Source organism: Ornithorhynchus anatinus, chromosome 12 (assembly GCF_004115215.2).
Source record: "Ornithorhynchus anatinus isolate Pmale09 chromosome 12, mOrnAna1.pri.v4, whole genome shotgun sequence".
NCBI classification, from domain to species: Eukaryota; Metazoa; Chordata; class Mammalia; order Monotremata; family Ornithorhynchidae; genus Ornithorhynchus; species Ornithorhynchus anatinus.
In genome coordinates, this window is record NC_041739.1 from 37,416,364 (window position 1) to 37,431,337 (window position 14,974).

A 14,974-nucleotide genomic window follows, 5' to 3' on the forward strand; every position below is an offset into this window, starting at 1 on the left:
ACTTTCTTCCAACCCCAAGAATTCCCCTATCTTTCATTTTTAAGCTGCACTTCCCAGCTTTTGAAACAGAAAGACCCTCCGAAGCATTCTAGTGACTCTTGGATTCTGCTCCTTTCTGCTCACCGGTCCAAGATTGTGCTGCCTAGGGGTGGCTCTTTGGAGTAAACATATACCGGAATGAGTTCGAATCCCAGCTCTGCCACTTGTCAGCTGGGTGACTGTGGGCAAGTCACTTAACTTCTCTGTGCCTCAGTTACCTCATCTGTAAAATGGGGATGAAGACTGTGAGCCCCACATGGGACAACCTGATTCCCCTGTGTCTACCCCAGCGCTTAGAACAGTGCTCTGCACATAGTAAGCGCTTAACAAATACCAACATTATGAGTTAAAACTTAACTGATACAAACTAAGCCTTCCCTTGACTCCCCAGCCTAGGAGCAAGAGAACTTAGTTCTGTTATCTGAAAGACTTATTTTTAACAGTTATTTCTGTCCAACTTGCATAGCCAATGTCTCTGCAAGTTAAACAACTAAGGGTCAATATTTTCTGGGCCTAAACTGTGATGTTAAATTGTGTGTATTTTGCTTTGGATGTGTTAGCGATACTTCTGAATCTTTGAATCTCTGTTCTTCTGTTCTATTGATCAGGGTGACCCTGGAGAGAGAGGAGAAAAGGTAACTTTTTTTTTTACCTTTGTCTATTTTCTTTCAAAGGGGTGAAAATACAAAGTGATGGGAACGGCATGGCTTAGTGGAAAGAGCCCAGGCCTGGGAGTCACAGGACCTGTGTTCTTATCCTGGCTCGTCTATTTGTCTGCTGTGTTCCTTTGGACAAGTCATCTAACTTCTCTGTGCCTCAGATACCTCATCTGTAAAATGGGGATTGATTGATATGTGTAATTTAGGCCATAAGCTCACTGTGGGCAGGGAATTTGTCAATTTATTTTTATAATGTGCTCTTCCAAGTGCGTAGTACAGTTCACACAGTTAATTGCTCAATAAATACAATTAAGTGAATGAATGTGGGACATGAACTGTATCCAATCTAATTAGTTTGTATCTACCTCAGTGCTTAGTGTGGTGCTCGACAGATAGTAAGCGCTTAACAGATGCCATTGAAAAATACAAATAAGCACAGACTTTGTTGTCTGCAAAAGTCCCTGGACTTTCCTTATACACAGATAGTAAATATAGACACTAATTTCTCTATACAGGCACCAATTTCTGTCTTTGCTCTTTGATTCAGTGGTAGAAGAAAAGCATGTGTTTCTCATGTGTGAGTTCTAAACTGTTTTTAGTACAGAGTCTTTGCAAAGGGGAAGTGACAGGGAAACAATATAAATGCAGGCCCTTATATTAAATAGATTATTAAAATCATTAGACCCCTGTGTATGACAGAGACTGTTTCCAATCTGTCTTCAATCTACCCCAAAACTGCTGGGCATCTAGTAAGTGTTTAATAAATACTGTTATTATTATTATTATTATGATCAGTCCTCACAAATTTCTACCTTGTTGTAAAATGAGCATTGGGCCATCCCACACTTGCTTCCTTTCACCATCCAAACTCTTCCTTCCAATGCTCACATCACTAAGCACAGAGAATACATATTGCTCCCTGAGTTTATCCCAGATTCCTATGCAATGCAAACAGAAAGGGGAACAAACAGAAAAAACAGAATATATTCAGTTTAGGCCCAGAACCTCCTTTTCTTTCGACTGCCACGGTGATTCCTTCAGGTTTCCGCTGACTTGTTGTAGGTCTTGCGTACACCTGCGGGGCTGCACTTATGGCTCCATAATCCATCAGCGGACCCTACCCCAGGTAGTTGTAATGGGACCTACACTCCGGTTCCAGTATAGGATGATGAGAGTTTTGCCTGTTCAAGCACAGAAAGGCAGAGAGTGCTTGATGGAGTTCACCAGTGAGTCTTTTAACAAATTACCCCAAAACTACCCATTTTGCTTCCCCAGTGGAACTGGTTTCATTTGTTTCTCTGAATGGACCTCTTCCGTGTGACCCTGATTTTCTGCACCGCAGAGAACCTACTGGCAAACATGTTAAGACTTGCTCGAAAAAGAAACTCGAGATCAAGAGGGATTGCAATTACGATCCTTTTGTTGTCCACATTAATTTTCACAGCATCCAGGGAATGTTGATTAATTCACTCAATAATCAATGGTATTTGTTGAGCTCTGGGTGCAGAGCACTGTACTGAGTCCTTGGAAAGTACAATTCAGCAACGGAGAGACACAAAACCTGCCCACAATGGGCTCACAGTCTAGAAGGGGGGAAAACAGAAATCAAAACAAGTAAGCAGGCATCAATAGCATCAATATAAATAGAATTATAGACATATATTCTTTACTATTTGTGATACTTTTTAACATAAACTAGAGGTAAAAACCGGTTAATGTTATACTGCATCTAATCTAAAAGTGATGTACCTATACTCCAAAGGCATGCAAAATCTATAATTCAGAGAAGAGGTATCATTATAGTACAGGTACTATTCCTTCTCTCCCTTCTAAAGGAGTACCATCTAATAACTAGTAATAGTAGCTGCATTGATTGAGCGTCCACTTAATGAAGTTCAATGTAGTAGGTTCTCGGAAAGGACAGAATAAGAAAGTGATGTATTCCTTCCCCACAAGGAGCTTCCACTCTACTGGGGGAGAGAAACATAAAATATAATACCTGCAATAAATACTCATTAAATATTTCATAATGCATAATGAATAATGTTTAGAATTTGCTTTGGACACAGAAGACTGTGAATCAGTCATATCTGAGCACTCATTTGTAGGCAGAATACTATACTGGGCACTTGGGAAAGTACAATACAACAGAATTTTTAGACACATTGTCTGCCCTCAGTGAGCTTTAATCTAAAAGGGGAGATAGTGCGATCTGTAAAGAGCAATGCATGTTCATGGCACAATCTGTGACCCTGGGATCCAAAATCCACACTTTTCTTGCTTTCGGGGATTGGGTTTTTGAACTACTGGTTTTTGAACTACTGAATCAATTTAGGGAGCTTTGATACTCAGATGCTTATCTAAAAACACAAGCTGGAGGAAGAGTAAATTTTACATCAGGACCTTTGGTTTGAATAAGGATAGAAATGAGGAAAAATACACTTGCTATTTCCTGGAAATAACGACAACTTTTCTTTTTCAGGGAGACGTTGGCGAGAGTGGACCCAAAGGTGACCTCGGTGAAAAGGTAATTCCTTTGGAAAATTGTTAGGAAGGAAGTGTTGTGTGAGTGACCCAGAATTACAATTAGGTGGAAACAGAAAGTCAAGAGTGATGTGGGTTCAGAGTGGTTTAGGTGAAGAGTTAATGGAAAGAGACCACGTAATTATTAAAATATGATAGTTGATCAGATTATCACGCAAAGACCCCAAACCAGAATGCAATAAATCACAGCGTTTGAAAATAATAATCAGTGATATTTAGTGAATGCTTACTGGGTGCGGAGTCTTGTACTAAATGCTTGGGAGACACAGTACAACGATTGTGATTTTCCTGTCAAGTAAAAGAAATTTAACACCCAGGAATTTGATTTTCAGGCACATACCCATTTGCATAGGCAAGTAGGATAACTTAGCTTCATAACAGGAAGTGTCTAAAAATATTGACCTTGACGATTCATTTTATTCAGTTTAAAGAAGTAAATTTTCAATCCAGAGTGTTGGGATTTAACTGATGGGTTCCACTCAGCTTCCAGTGCCTGAATAAATCCCCTAGTGCTGAGTTTTAAAACTTGTCTTTCAATTCCGGCCAGAAACCCGCAAACCTGGGAATGAGCAGGTGAACGATTTGTAGTTTCATCTCTCTGGTTAGGACTTATATCATTCATTCATTCAATCATTTTTATTGAGTGCTTACTGGGTGCAGAGCACTGTACTGAGCACTTGGAAAATACAATTCAGCAACAAATAGAGATAATTCCTGCCCACACCGGCGTCACTAACATGCCAGATTTATCTGAAAAGAGGAGTAAGGGTAGCTCACGGTAGCCCCATCTTCTTTTTTTCTTTTTTTAACGATTTTTGTTAAGTGCTTACCATTTGCCAGGCACTTCACTAAGCAATGGGGCACATACAAACTAACCAGATTGGATACAGTCCATGTCCCACCAGGGGCTCACAGCCTTAATCTTCACACCACAGATGAGGTAACTGAGGCACAGAGAAGTGAAGTGACTTACCCAAGGTCACATAGACAAGTGGCAGAGCTGGCATTAGAACCCAGGTCCTTCTGACTCTCAGATCTGTGCTCTGTTCACTAGGCCATGCTGCTTTTCTACTGCCTCTGCCTTTAGACTTCCTATTCGGGTCAGTTTGATGGAGTGATAGGGCAACAGATCACAATTAGAAGGCCTGGATGAAGAATAACTGGGCTCAATGTGAAGAGTTCTTTATCTGTTCTGCTCTCAGGACGCAGAGTGGGGAAGTTCTTGGGAAATATTAAGTGGAACAGAGGAAACAGCCCGTTATTCAGATTCCACAAAGTGGAGATTTATCTTCGTGTTTTTTTTATCAGTACCTAGAATACTGTTTGTGCCAAGAGAATGATATAGTGTTACCCAGTTTAGGTTGTGCTTGATCACACAGAAGCAGTCAGCAGCGTGGCTTAGTGGATAGAGCATGGGCCTGGGAGTCAGAGGCAGGAGACTGTGAGCCCGTCGTTGGGTAGGGATTGTCTCTATCTGTTGCCCAATTGTACTTTCCAAGTGCTTAGTACAGTGCTCTGTACACAGTAAGGGCTCAAAAAGTACAATTGAAGGAATGAATAAAAAGGTAAGAAAGGAAGGCTCTAAAGATTACAAACTGGTCAACATATAATAATAATATGTTGAATTTGTATGGAACTTTTATTTTTCAAAGTGCTTTCCCATAGCTTATCTCACTTTTTCCCCCCACAACTTGCCTACGAGGTAGGGAGAGGCAGGCATTTCTACACTTCACAGATGAGGAAACTAAGGGATTCAGTGCCTTATTTGGTCACAGTGCAGCACGACAGCAGATAGGGGTCTAAAGCCAAGATTCTAAGATGAGCAGCCCCACCCTCCTTCCACTATATCTCTCACCTTCCCTTGGAAGTTAAAAAAACAACCGTTCCACCCAAATGTTTTCCCTCTAGATGTTACCTTGCTGAGGGCTGGGAACGTGTCTACCAACTCTCCCTAGCTCTCAGAACGATGCTCTATAAGGACTCAGTAAATACCATTAATTGATTAATTGACCCAACCATCAATTTGGCACCATCTAGCAAAGCAGGAGATACTAGGGGAATATCAAGAGGACTGGATTTGCAGAGAATCGTTCCAGACAGATTTAATCTTCTTCTATTCAGGAGGCTAAGTTTGGATGTTCTCTTGAAGATCCTTCCAGTCCTCCGGAATGCATTCATTCATTCATTCAATAGTATTTGTTGAGCGCTTACTATGTGCAGAGCACTGTACTAAGCGCTTGGAATGTACAATTCGACAAATGCTTCTTGTGGGTAGGGAGTGTGTTTACCAAATCTGTTGTATTGTACTCTCCCAAGTGTTTAGTATAGTGCTCTGCACATAGTAGAGCTCTGTAAATGTAATTGATTGATTCAATATTGATAGTCATAGAAAAATAGCATGCCCCTATCAGGAATGATACTAATTTGACTAATATCCAACCTCCTTAGTTTCCACATCTGTAAAATGAGGAAATTCCTGCGGTGGGAAGTCAAAATTGGAAACCCAAAAATACCGTAGGTGATACTGGGTTCTATTCCCGGCTCCACCACGCACCTGCTGTGTGACCTTGGGCAAGTCACTTAACTTCTTTATTCCTCAGTTCCCTCATCTGTGAAATGGGGAATCAATACCTGTTCTCTCTCCTACTCAGACTGTGAACTCCGTGTGGGACCTGATTATCTTGTATCTATCCCAGTGCTTACTTGTCTGCTGTGTGACCTGGGAAAAGTCACTTCTCTGTGCCTCAGATACCTCGTCTGTAAAATGGGGATTAAGACTGTGAGCCGCATGTGGGACAACCTGATTACCTTGTATCTACTCCAGCACTTAGAACAGTGCTTGGTACATAGTAAGAGCTTAACAACTATCATAATATTATTTTATTAGTAGTAGTAGAGTGCTTGGCACATAGAGCTTAACAAACACCACAGTCATCATCACTAGTCATTAAAATGTCTTATCCCTGCCTAAAAGAAAAAGTGCTGGCTGGTTCTTTACAGATATCTAAGTGGCTGAGGATGGATAGGCATACAAATATTGCATTTATATAACTACATCACTTTGGAGAATTGTATAGCTTCCAAGATTTGGGCAAAGAGTTTGGCACATTTTAAGTCTTTGAAAGGTTGCTAAGCATTTAAAGATGTATAGAATTTATAGGGATTTTGCCTCAGCGTCATTTTTCGGTCAATTTTAAGTCTTTACTCTTCCATTTTCAAGTTTGCAAAGCCACAATTCCTGCTTGAAAAACAGCCTAAGTTCTATATTTTGAAATGCCTCCAGATAGGCACCCTCCCCTTCTAAGCCCTACATGCCAAAAAATCTCTTTCTAGATAGTTTTGAAATCAAAAGATGGTTTGTTTTCCTCTTTCATTTGGAGTGTTTGGCTGAATTTGGGCACAGGAGTTAACCAGTGGGCTAAATTCAGCATGGGAAATACTTCAGATAAAATGGAAATAACTTCCATAAACTATAAGCAAGTCAGTCCATAAAGGGGCGGGAGTGTAAATAGAAATCTCTAATGTGTAACTTGGAATCTGAATTATAGTGTTCATCCCTGCAAATGTTATGATTTGAATAGAATTTTCATCTTTAAAAGCAAAACAAAAGCAATTGATGCATCTATCATGTAATTTATTTTTAGAACTGTGGAAATAATCCAATTGCAATTCTGGTTAGTTGATTAGAGCTCATGTTATCCTTTAGGAGGCAAAATCAGAAAAGATTTCTCATTTGCCACTGACAGAATACATTTTGTCATGGGCTGATTCATTTAATTAGGAAAGATGCCCAGATTTTTCCACTTTTGATCCCACTCTGCTGCTTTAGATGGTAAATAATCTCAACCTCTCCAGCCTGATCATCTGGAAATCCTCTATTCTTTGTTGCCAGCAATTAGACATAAATTTTAGGTTTAAGAGAAGCAAAAGACTTATGAAAAATCTCTTTTAGCATTAGGTAGGATTATTACACAGAGATTAAGAAAACATCATCATTTGCCGATTCATCAAATAACAAGTCCACAATCTGTCTCCTTGCATCTTTTCCTGTTATTTGAAAGCAGGTGCTTTTTAATCCAGAGCCTTATCTGGTGATCTATTTCATTGGAAAACCATCTGTGGCAAATGAAACACAAAATGTCAGCCAAACTAGAAAGAACCAGAGGTAGATAAAACATAAAAACCGAGTGGGACCCAAGGTCCCCCAGCAGGTGCGTGGTGTAGTTGGGATTAGAACCCAGTACCACCTATGGTATTGCTGGGCTTCCAGTTTTGACTTCCCACAACTTGCCCATGAGGAAGGGAGAGGCAGGCATTTCCCCACTTTACAGATGAGGAAACTAAGGGGTTTGGATATTAGTCAAATTAATACCATTCCTCATAGGGGCATGGTTAGTCATAGAAACCGATTTCTGTTACCGATTTGTCCATTCCAAGCGCGTAGTAAAGTACTCTGCACGTAGTAAGCACTCAATAAATACTATTGAATGAATAGAAAAACAATATTGTATCAAGCAATCATTCTAAAAACTTTATAATTGGTTTTCAGTTGCATCTGGTATGGAGCCAGATGCTAACATTAATGATTTCTTATTTGTAGACGCTCTCATTCTCTAGCCAAGGCTGAAAGACTTGGACTTGTAGCTGAGATTAGGAGCCGCATGGCCTAGTTGAAAGAGCACGGGCTGGGAGTCAGAGGACTTGGGTTCTAATCCCAGATCTACCAGTTGTCTGCTGTGTGACCTAGAGCAAGTCACTTCACTCCTCTAGACAGTAAGCTCGTTCTGGGCAAGGAATGGATCCGTTATATTGTACTCTCCCAACTGCTTAGTACAGTGCTCTGCGCACAGTAAGCGCTCAAGAAATACAACTGATAGATTGTTTCTCTGTGCCTCAGTTACCTCATCTGTAAGACTGTGAGTTCAGCCTGATTATCGTGCATCTATCCCAGTGCTTAGTACAGTGCCTAAAACATAGGAACCAAATGGCAAATACCAAGAAAAAACAATTACAAAGCAGCAGCATGCATTCTGTTGCTGACTTGTTCATTCCAAGCGCTTAGTACAGTGCTCTGCACATAGTAAGCGCTCAGTAAATACTATTGAATGAATAAGAGACAGCTGTTAGGGAGAATGAGTGCAGTCTGTGATCTCAGAATAGACTATCTCTGAAACATCTAGAGTAGCAGAAATTACTGTGCCCTCACCCATCTTGTAAGGCAACACTGAGTATAATACTCAGCAAGGCTTTTAATAAGATCAGGGGAGTCTTTTCCACTGTCTTCCAAACACCGTGGGGAAGACAAAAGAAGAAATGAAAACCAAAACAAAGAATAACGGCAAGAACAATAAAAAAATACACAGTGGTCCTCTGCACAACTGTGCAGATCAGATCTAGGAAACAGCTGAATCGTCAGAGCTACCGTGGTATTTGTGCCAGACACTGTACTAAGCGCTGGGGTGGATACAAGCAAATCGGATTGGATACACTCCCTGTCCCATGTGGGGCTCACACTCTCATGTGCCTCATTTCTGGGCAGTTGATTTGCCAAAGCAGTCACTCCATAGTCTGGGGAGCCACTGCTAAAAAGGAAAAAAAAAAAAAGAGACTTTTCCAAAAGGTGCACAAAACATTTCTTATCATGGGATAGTGGATTGAACACAGGCCTGGGAGTCAGAAGGTCATGGGTTCTAATCCCGGCTCCACCACTTCTCTGCTGTGTGACCTCGATCAAGTCACTTTACTTCTCCGTGCCTCAGTTACCTCATCCGCAAAATGGGGATTGAGACTGTGAGTCCCACGTGGGACAGGGACTGTGTCCAATATGATTTGCTTGTATCTACCCCAGCGTTTAGTATAGTGCTTCACACAAATTACGCGCTTAAATTCCGTAATTATTACTTTGTCATTGTCTCTTACATCTTGATATATATAATAATTGTAGTGTTTGTTAAGCACTTAGAGAAGCAGCGTGGCTCAGTGGAAAGAGCCTGGGCTTGGGAGTCAGAGGTAATGGGTTCGAATCCCAGCTCTGCCACTTGTCAGCTGTGTGACTGTGGGCAAGTCACTTCACTTCTGTGTGCCTCAGTTACCTCATCTGTAAAATGGGGATTAAGATTGTGAGCCTCACATGGGACAACCTGATTACTCTGTATCTATCCCAGTGCTTAGAACAGTGCTCTGCACATAGTAAGCGCTTAACAAATACCAACATTATTATTATTGTTATCTTTGACAGTTTTGTGATATCAAAGTTCAGCCCAAGCCAATCTATGGCTCCAAGTGGTGCCATTCTTCCTGGCCAATGACTGTTCTCCCTGTCAGCCGGCATCATAATGAGAAAAGGTAGAGCAGCGTACCAGCCTGGAAGCTAGGAGCAGGGGAACCATATTAGCCAGAAGCCTCCATTTTCTGCACCACCCACTCTTGCTCTAAAAACACACAGCTCACCCTCTGCCACTCAAGGGATCTCAGTCTGTCCTAGAGTGGGACAGGAACAGCTAGCTGGGACAGCACCCCATGCCAACCTTCATTCATTCAATTCAATAGTATTTATTGAGCGCTTACTATGTGCAGAGCACTGTACTAAGCGCTTGGAATGAACAAGTCGGCAACAGATAAAGTCCCTGCCGTCTGACGGGCTTACGGTCTAATCGGGGGAGACGGGCAGACAAGAACAATGGCAATAAATAGAGTCAAGGGGAAGAACATCTCATAAAAACAATGGCCATTAAATAGAATCAGGGTGATGTACATCTCCTTAAACAAAATAAACAAAATAAATAGGGTGGTAAAGATACATACAGTCGAGCGGACGAGTACAGTGCTGAGGGGGTGGGATGGGGGGGGGAGGAGGAGAGGGAAGGGGGGAGAAGAGGGTTTAGCTGCGGAGAGGTGAAGGGGGGGTAAAATGTGTAAACCCCAAAAAACCCCATCACAAACCCAAAGTCCTGAATGAATAAATGCATGGGAACCCAGAAGTGTAAATACCCCAAATCGTGCAAATGAATATGCAGGGTCTGAATGAATACAAACAGTGGATCGTTTCTGAAGTCGACTGATAGGTGGGAAAGCGATATTCATTTTTATCCAAGGTCTCCTCAGTGTTTTTCCATCTGTGATTTCCCCTGCTGAAACTCTTTCCAAACCAGCCGACTCACTGTGAAGCTTTGACTGAGCTCTCCCCATAGTTCACGCTCTGATTTAATCCTATATTCATTTTCATTTCTGAATGAATGGAGATTATTAACACTCAGTGGTTCATGTCCTCCATTTCCAGCATTATCCCTTAAAATGCTTAACTTGTGGTTCCCTTGCCCCTTTATAAAAAGTCCTTGAGATTTCACGGTTGTGTGTTCTGTGAGCGAGTATGGCAGTATCACTCATACACGTCTATCAAAATGAGACAGCTCAAGTTTCCAGACATGAATCAACCCTTCGGAAAATTGCCTTTTGTTTTCTTTTTACTCTCTGAGGAGAGAGACTGTCCTGCAGGAACTCTAGAAAGGAAATATAGTCCTAAAGTTTGTCTGTGATTGTCTGACCACATGGAATAGAGACATTTTAAGGTTCAGATTTTTTAGTTAGAGGAAGCAAATTTTTTTAATTACAAATCAAATATATATGTATATATTTGATATAAATAGGTATATATCATATATATATATATGACTTGTACTTGCACATAATGCATACATTTACATACGCATAATACAACTCTTGTACTCTCCCAGGGGCTTTGTACAGTGTTCTGCCCCAGTAAATGCTCAATAAATACCATTGATTGATACATACAGCTATATGTAAATGTATGTATCTATACATACACACACACACACATATTTATATATATATAATAATTGTAGTGTTTCTTAAGCACTTATTATGTGCCAGGCACTGTTCTAAGCACTGGAGTAGATCCAAGGTTATCAGGTTGGATACAGTCCCTGTCCCACATGGGGCTCACAATCTTAACCCCTATTTTACAGATTAGGTAACTGAGGCACAGAGAAGTGAAGCGACTTGTCCAAAGTCACACAGCAGACAAGTGGCAGAGCCTGGACTAGAATCCAGGTCTTTCTGTTTCCCAGGCCCGTGCTTTATCCACTAGGCCTTGCTGCTTCTCTCTCTCTCTTTCTCTCTCTCTCTCTCTCGCTCTCTATATATATACACACACACATTTTATATATATATATAGATATAGATATAGATATAATTGCAAGAGAGAGAGAGAGAGAGTGGTTGATTGCTGTCATTATGCAACATTACCAAATTATTAGAACCACTGATTCTGTACTGTTGCCAGGTACTGCAAACCCATATAGATTTTCTGCACTAGCCCTTTATGATGACCTATTAGTAGAAAGCCAAAATCTCAAAAACATTGCTTCCTTCTAATCAGACTAGGTAACAATTTCCTTATTTAATATTATAATATTAAAATATAGATAATGTATAATGAACATAATGTTATTACTAGGGTACTTAAGTGGTTACTATTAGCCAAGCACTGAACTAGGCACCGGGGTAGATACAAGTTTATGAAATCAAATACAGTCTATTTGCCACATGGGGCTCATGTTCTAAGGGAGAGGGAAAATAGGTGTCTTTTTCCCATTTTTGCAGATTAAGATAATGTGGCATAGTGACATTGTCACTTTCCCAAGATCATACAGCAGGAAAGTGAACACTTCAAGTCCTGGGCTCTCTCCATTAGACCATACTGCTCCTTCTCCATTAAAATGTCAATCAGATCACTTACTTTGTGCACCTTACTGTACTAAGCGTGTTGGAGAGTACAGTATAACAATATAACAGACACATTCCCTGCCCACAGCAAGCTTTATGGCTTGTTAATGTCAGTATTGTGGCCTTAGCATTCAGTCCGTTTAATCATCCCAAATTTCTTAGAGACTGGTTATAGTCCAAAAGTTAATGTAACTTACTGTTTGGAGTATTGTGTTTGGAGCTGAAAGAATCTAGGGTCTGACCTTTTTCTGAGGCATGTTTTGTTATTAGCCTGGTCACTGTATTCCAGAAAATCTAAGTTCTAAGATCTTAGATCTAAGATCTAAGGTTCCCCACGAACTCATTCATTCATTCAGTCTTATTTATTGAACACTTACTGTGTACAGCGCATTCATTCAGTCATATTTATTGAGGGCTTACTGTGTGCAAAGAGGGGTACTGAGTGGTTGGAAGAGTACAATATAATAGTAAACTGACACAATCCCTGCCCACAGTAAGCTTACAGTGTAAAGGGACAATTTTTTACTTCATGAACCAGCCTCCCTGTTACTTAATTTTTCCCCATCCTTCAGGTTACTGGTCTTGCTTGAAACTTCAGTCTTATAAGGCCTTAATGCTTTCCATTATCTGTCCCTAGCAGAAAACATCCAGGAAGGGAATGATCCTCAAATAGACTTCTGGGTCAGGCATTCTGTTTTTTGATCTCTCCCACGAGTGGATGGGCTAAGAAATGTCTGAGCATAAGCCCTGTCTCTTGGGACTGATGCCAGTTTCTGAGAGGGGTTCAAACAAACGTAGTTTCTAGATTTCCATTTCCTTGTGACTCGTTAATGTCGCAAGCAGCTCTGGATCATAGCTGTCAACCATCTTTGCTGGCTCCAAATTCCAGGCCCGAGACAAAACTCATAGCATTTCTTCTCTTCATTCTTTTACCCTTTTCTTCCCCCGTCTTTCCACCACCATCCCTCCACCAACCTCACTACCACCACAAAAGATTTACAGCAGATCTGCCCTTAGCTGGGTTAAGGAATCTTGACACCTTACTGAACACCCATATTGTGCCTCACACTTTAAATGTGCATGAATAAGTAGAGTAGGCGTCACCCTGTAACTTCACAGTGATTTAGCTACAAAGAAGATAATGAAAAACTAGAAAAATGGAGATAGTCTCTGTGAAAGTGTATCTTGATGAAGATAAACTGATCTGGGTCACTGTGCTGCTTCAAGCTGATCATTAACCCCTTGACTTTGCAAATCCTGATTCTTGCAGGCTGAAGTCTGAGAACAAAAGGATCAGTAGCACTCTTAGTTAAAGACAGTGACTTCAAATAAATGTCAGAGTCCCAGCAGCTGAGGGAGGTAGCTTAAAAACATGCTAGCTCCAAACTTCTTATTTCACTTGAGGATCTCTATTAAATCCAATTTTTCTTAGACTATCAGGGAGGAAAGTTGGAAAATCAATAGGATTTTTGTTCGTGTTTTGTTTTATGTAGAAGGATGAATTCCTTGTCCAGTCTAGATAGTCTGCAGAGCCAGCCCCTTAGTGCTTTTTTATAGAAAACAAATCATTCCACGTTAAAAGGACTGACAACTGTCATGTTAGCATGCAGTCTTGTGGAACAGAGCCTGTCCTGCTGCGAGGCACCTTGAGAATGTTTCTTGGAAATAATGGCTGAAATGGTTTGTGAAGTTTGCTTTAAAATTCTGATTACTAAGAGTCAAATTATGCCTGTGCCTTTCACATCAGGGTGACCCTGGATCGTCAGCTGCAGGAATTAAGGTAATTTTACCTCTTGTCAGAGTCTCCTGCCCTAAAAGAGTCATTTAGTTCTGAAATTCTTCTGTATGGTTTACCTATTGCTCAGTCTGATTTGCTAAAAACATCAAAATCTTCTCTCATCCAGTTTTGCAGACACAAAACTAAGCATTGATCCAAATACTCAATGGGGGTGCAAAAAGGGCAGCGGCTGAAACGGATGGTGGGTGGGGAGGGGTAGCATTGCTAAGTGAGTGGGGCGATACAAGTGTTGTTGGCCTGGTGGAATTTTGGTGGACGTAATGAATTTTGGAAAGCATTTGGAAAGCTGATTCTCTCTTCTTGTTTTCTCTTGCCAGGGAGAACCTGGAGAATCTGGTCGCCCAGGACAAAAGGTAGCCGCACTTTGCAGCACACTCTCTCTCTCTCTCTCTCTCTCTCTCTCTCTCTCTCTCACACACACACACACACACACACACACACACATACACACACACTTTCTCCCTCCCTCTCTTTTTCTCTCTCCACCCCGCCACTCCCCACCGATATTCTTCTCCGATAGTGAATGTTGTACCTACCGCACAGGATTGTTGGTTTTCTGAAAAACAAGGTAGCCAAGTGGGGCATTTTGAAGGTTTTATATATAGATTTTGGTCATTTTGTGTTTTTACCCCAAGGCTAAGGGGAAACGTGGTAAATAAGAAAGTAACCATAAAAATAAACTCAGAAAAAGAAAAGAAAGCTTCCTTTTGTTGTAAAGGTGCATAAATCAACAGTCTGAAACTAATCGAGATGTGTAAGGCCTGTATGCTAACAACTTTATCTTGCATGTTCAACTAAATATAATTTGCAACTCTCTATCTTAATTTTTTCAGGAAGAAATGAATACTCACTTTACTGTTTTAAGTAGGGAATGTTGAATGCTTTTTTTTCCCCCCCTCTCTTTCTAATTGCAGATGCTCTCCTACTGAGTTTTTAATGTAAACTATTTGAAACAGATTGTGCAAACAGATGATTTTTTGCAAACCAAATAAGCTAATAGAGCACAGTTTTAATTAGCGGCACTAATCAAAGCCATTTTAACTAGCTAATCTATGAAAACATGAAGAATGTTTATCATTTATGCTTCACTTTGGTAATAAATTAGATGATATATTAACTGTGTTTAGATTCATATACTTGTTTGAGTGTAAGAGGCAAGAAACAACTGGCAGTAATTTATTATCTG

At 40.6% G+C, this 14,974-nt stretch overlaps 1 protein-coding gene across 1 annotated transcript in view; it reads left to right on the forward strand.

Moving 5' to 3' along the window:
* COL25A1 (collagen type XXV alpha 1 chain) overlaps nt 1-14,974 on the forward strand; it is a 550,081-nt gene that overhangs the window by 452,947 nt on the left and 82,160 nt on the right. Inside the window, 4 exon segments of the mRNA XM_039913724.1 lie at nt 648-674; nt 3,181-3,225; nt 13,738-13,770; nt 14,106-14,141. Of these exon segments, the coding sequence (XP_039769658.1) occupies nt 648-674; nt 3,181-3,225; nt 13,738-13,770; nt 14,106-14,141 (141 nt within the window).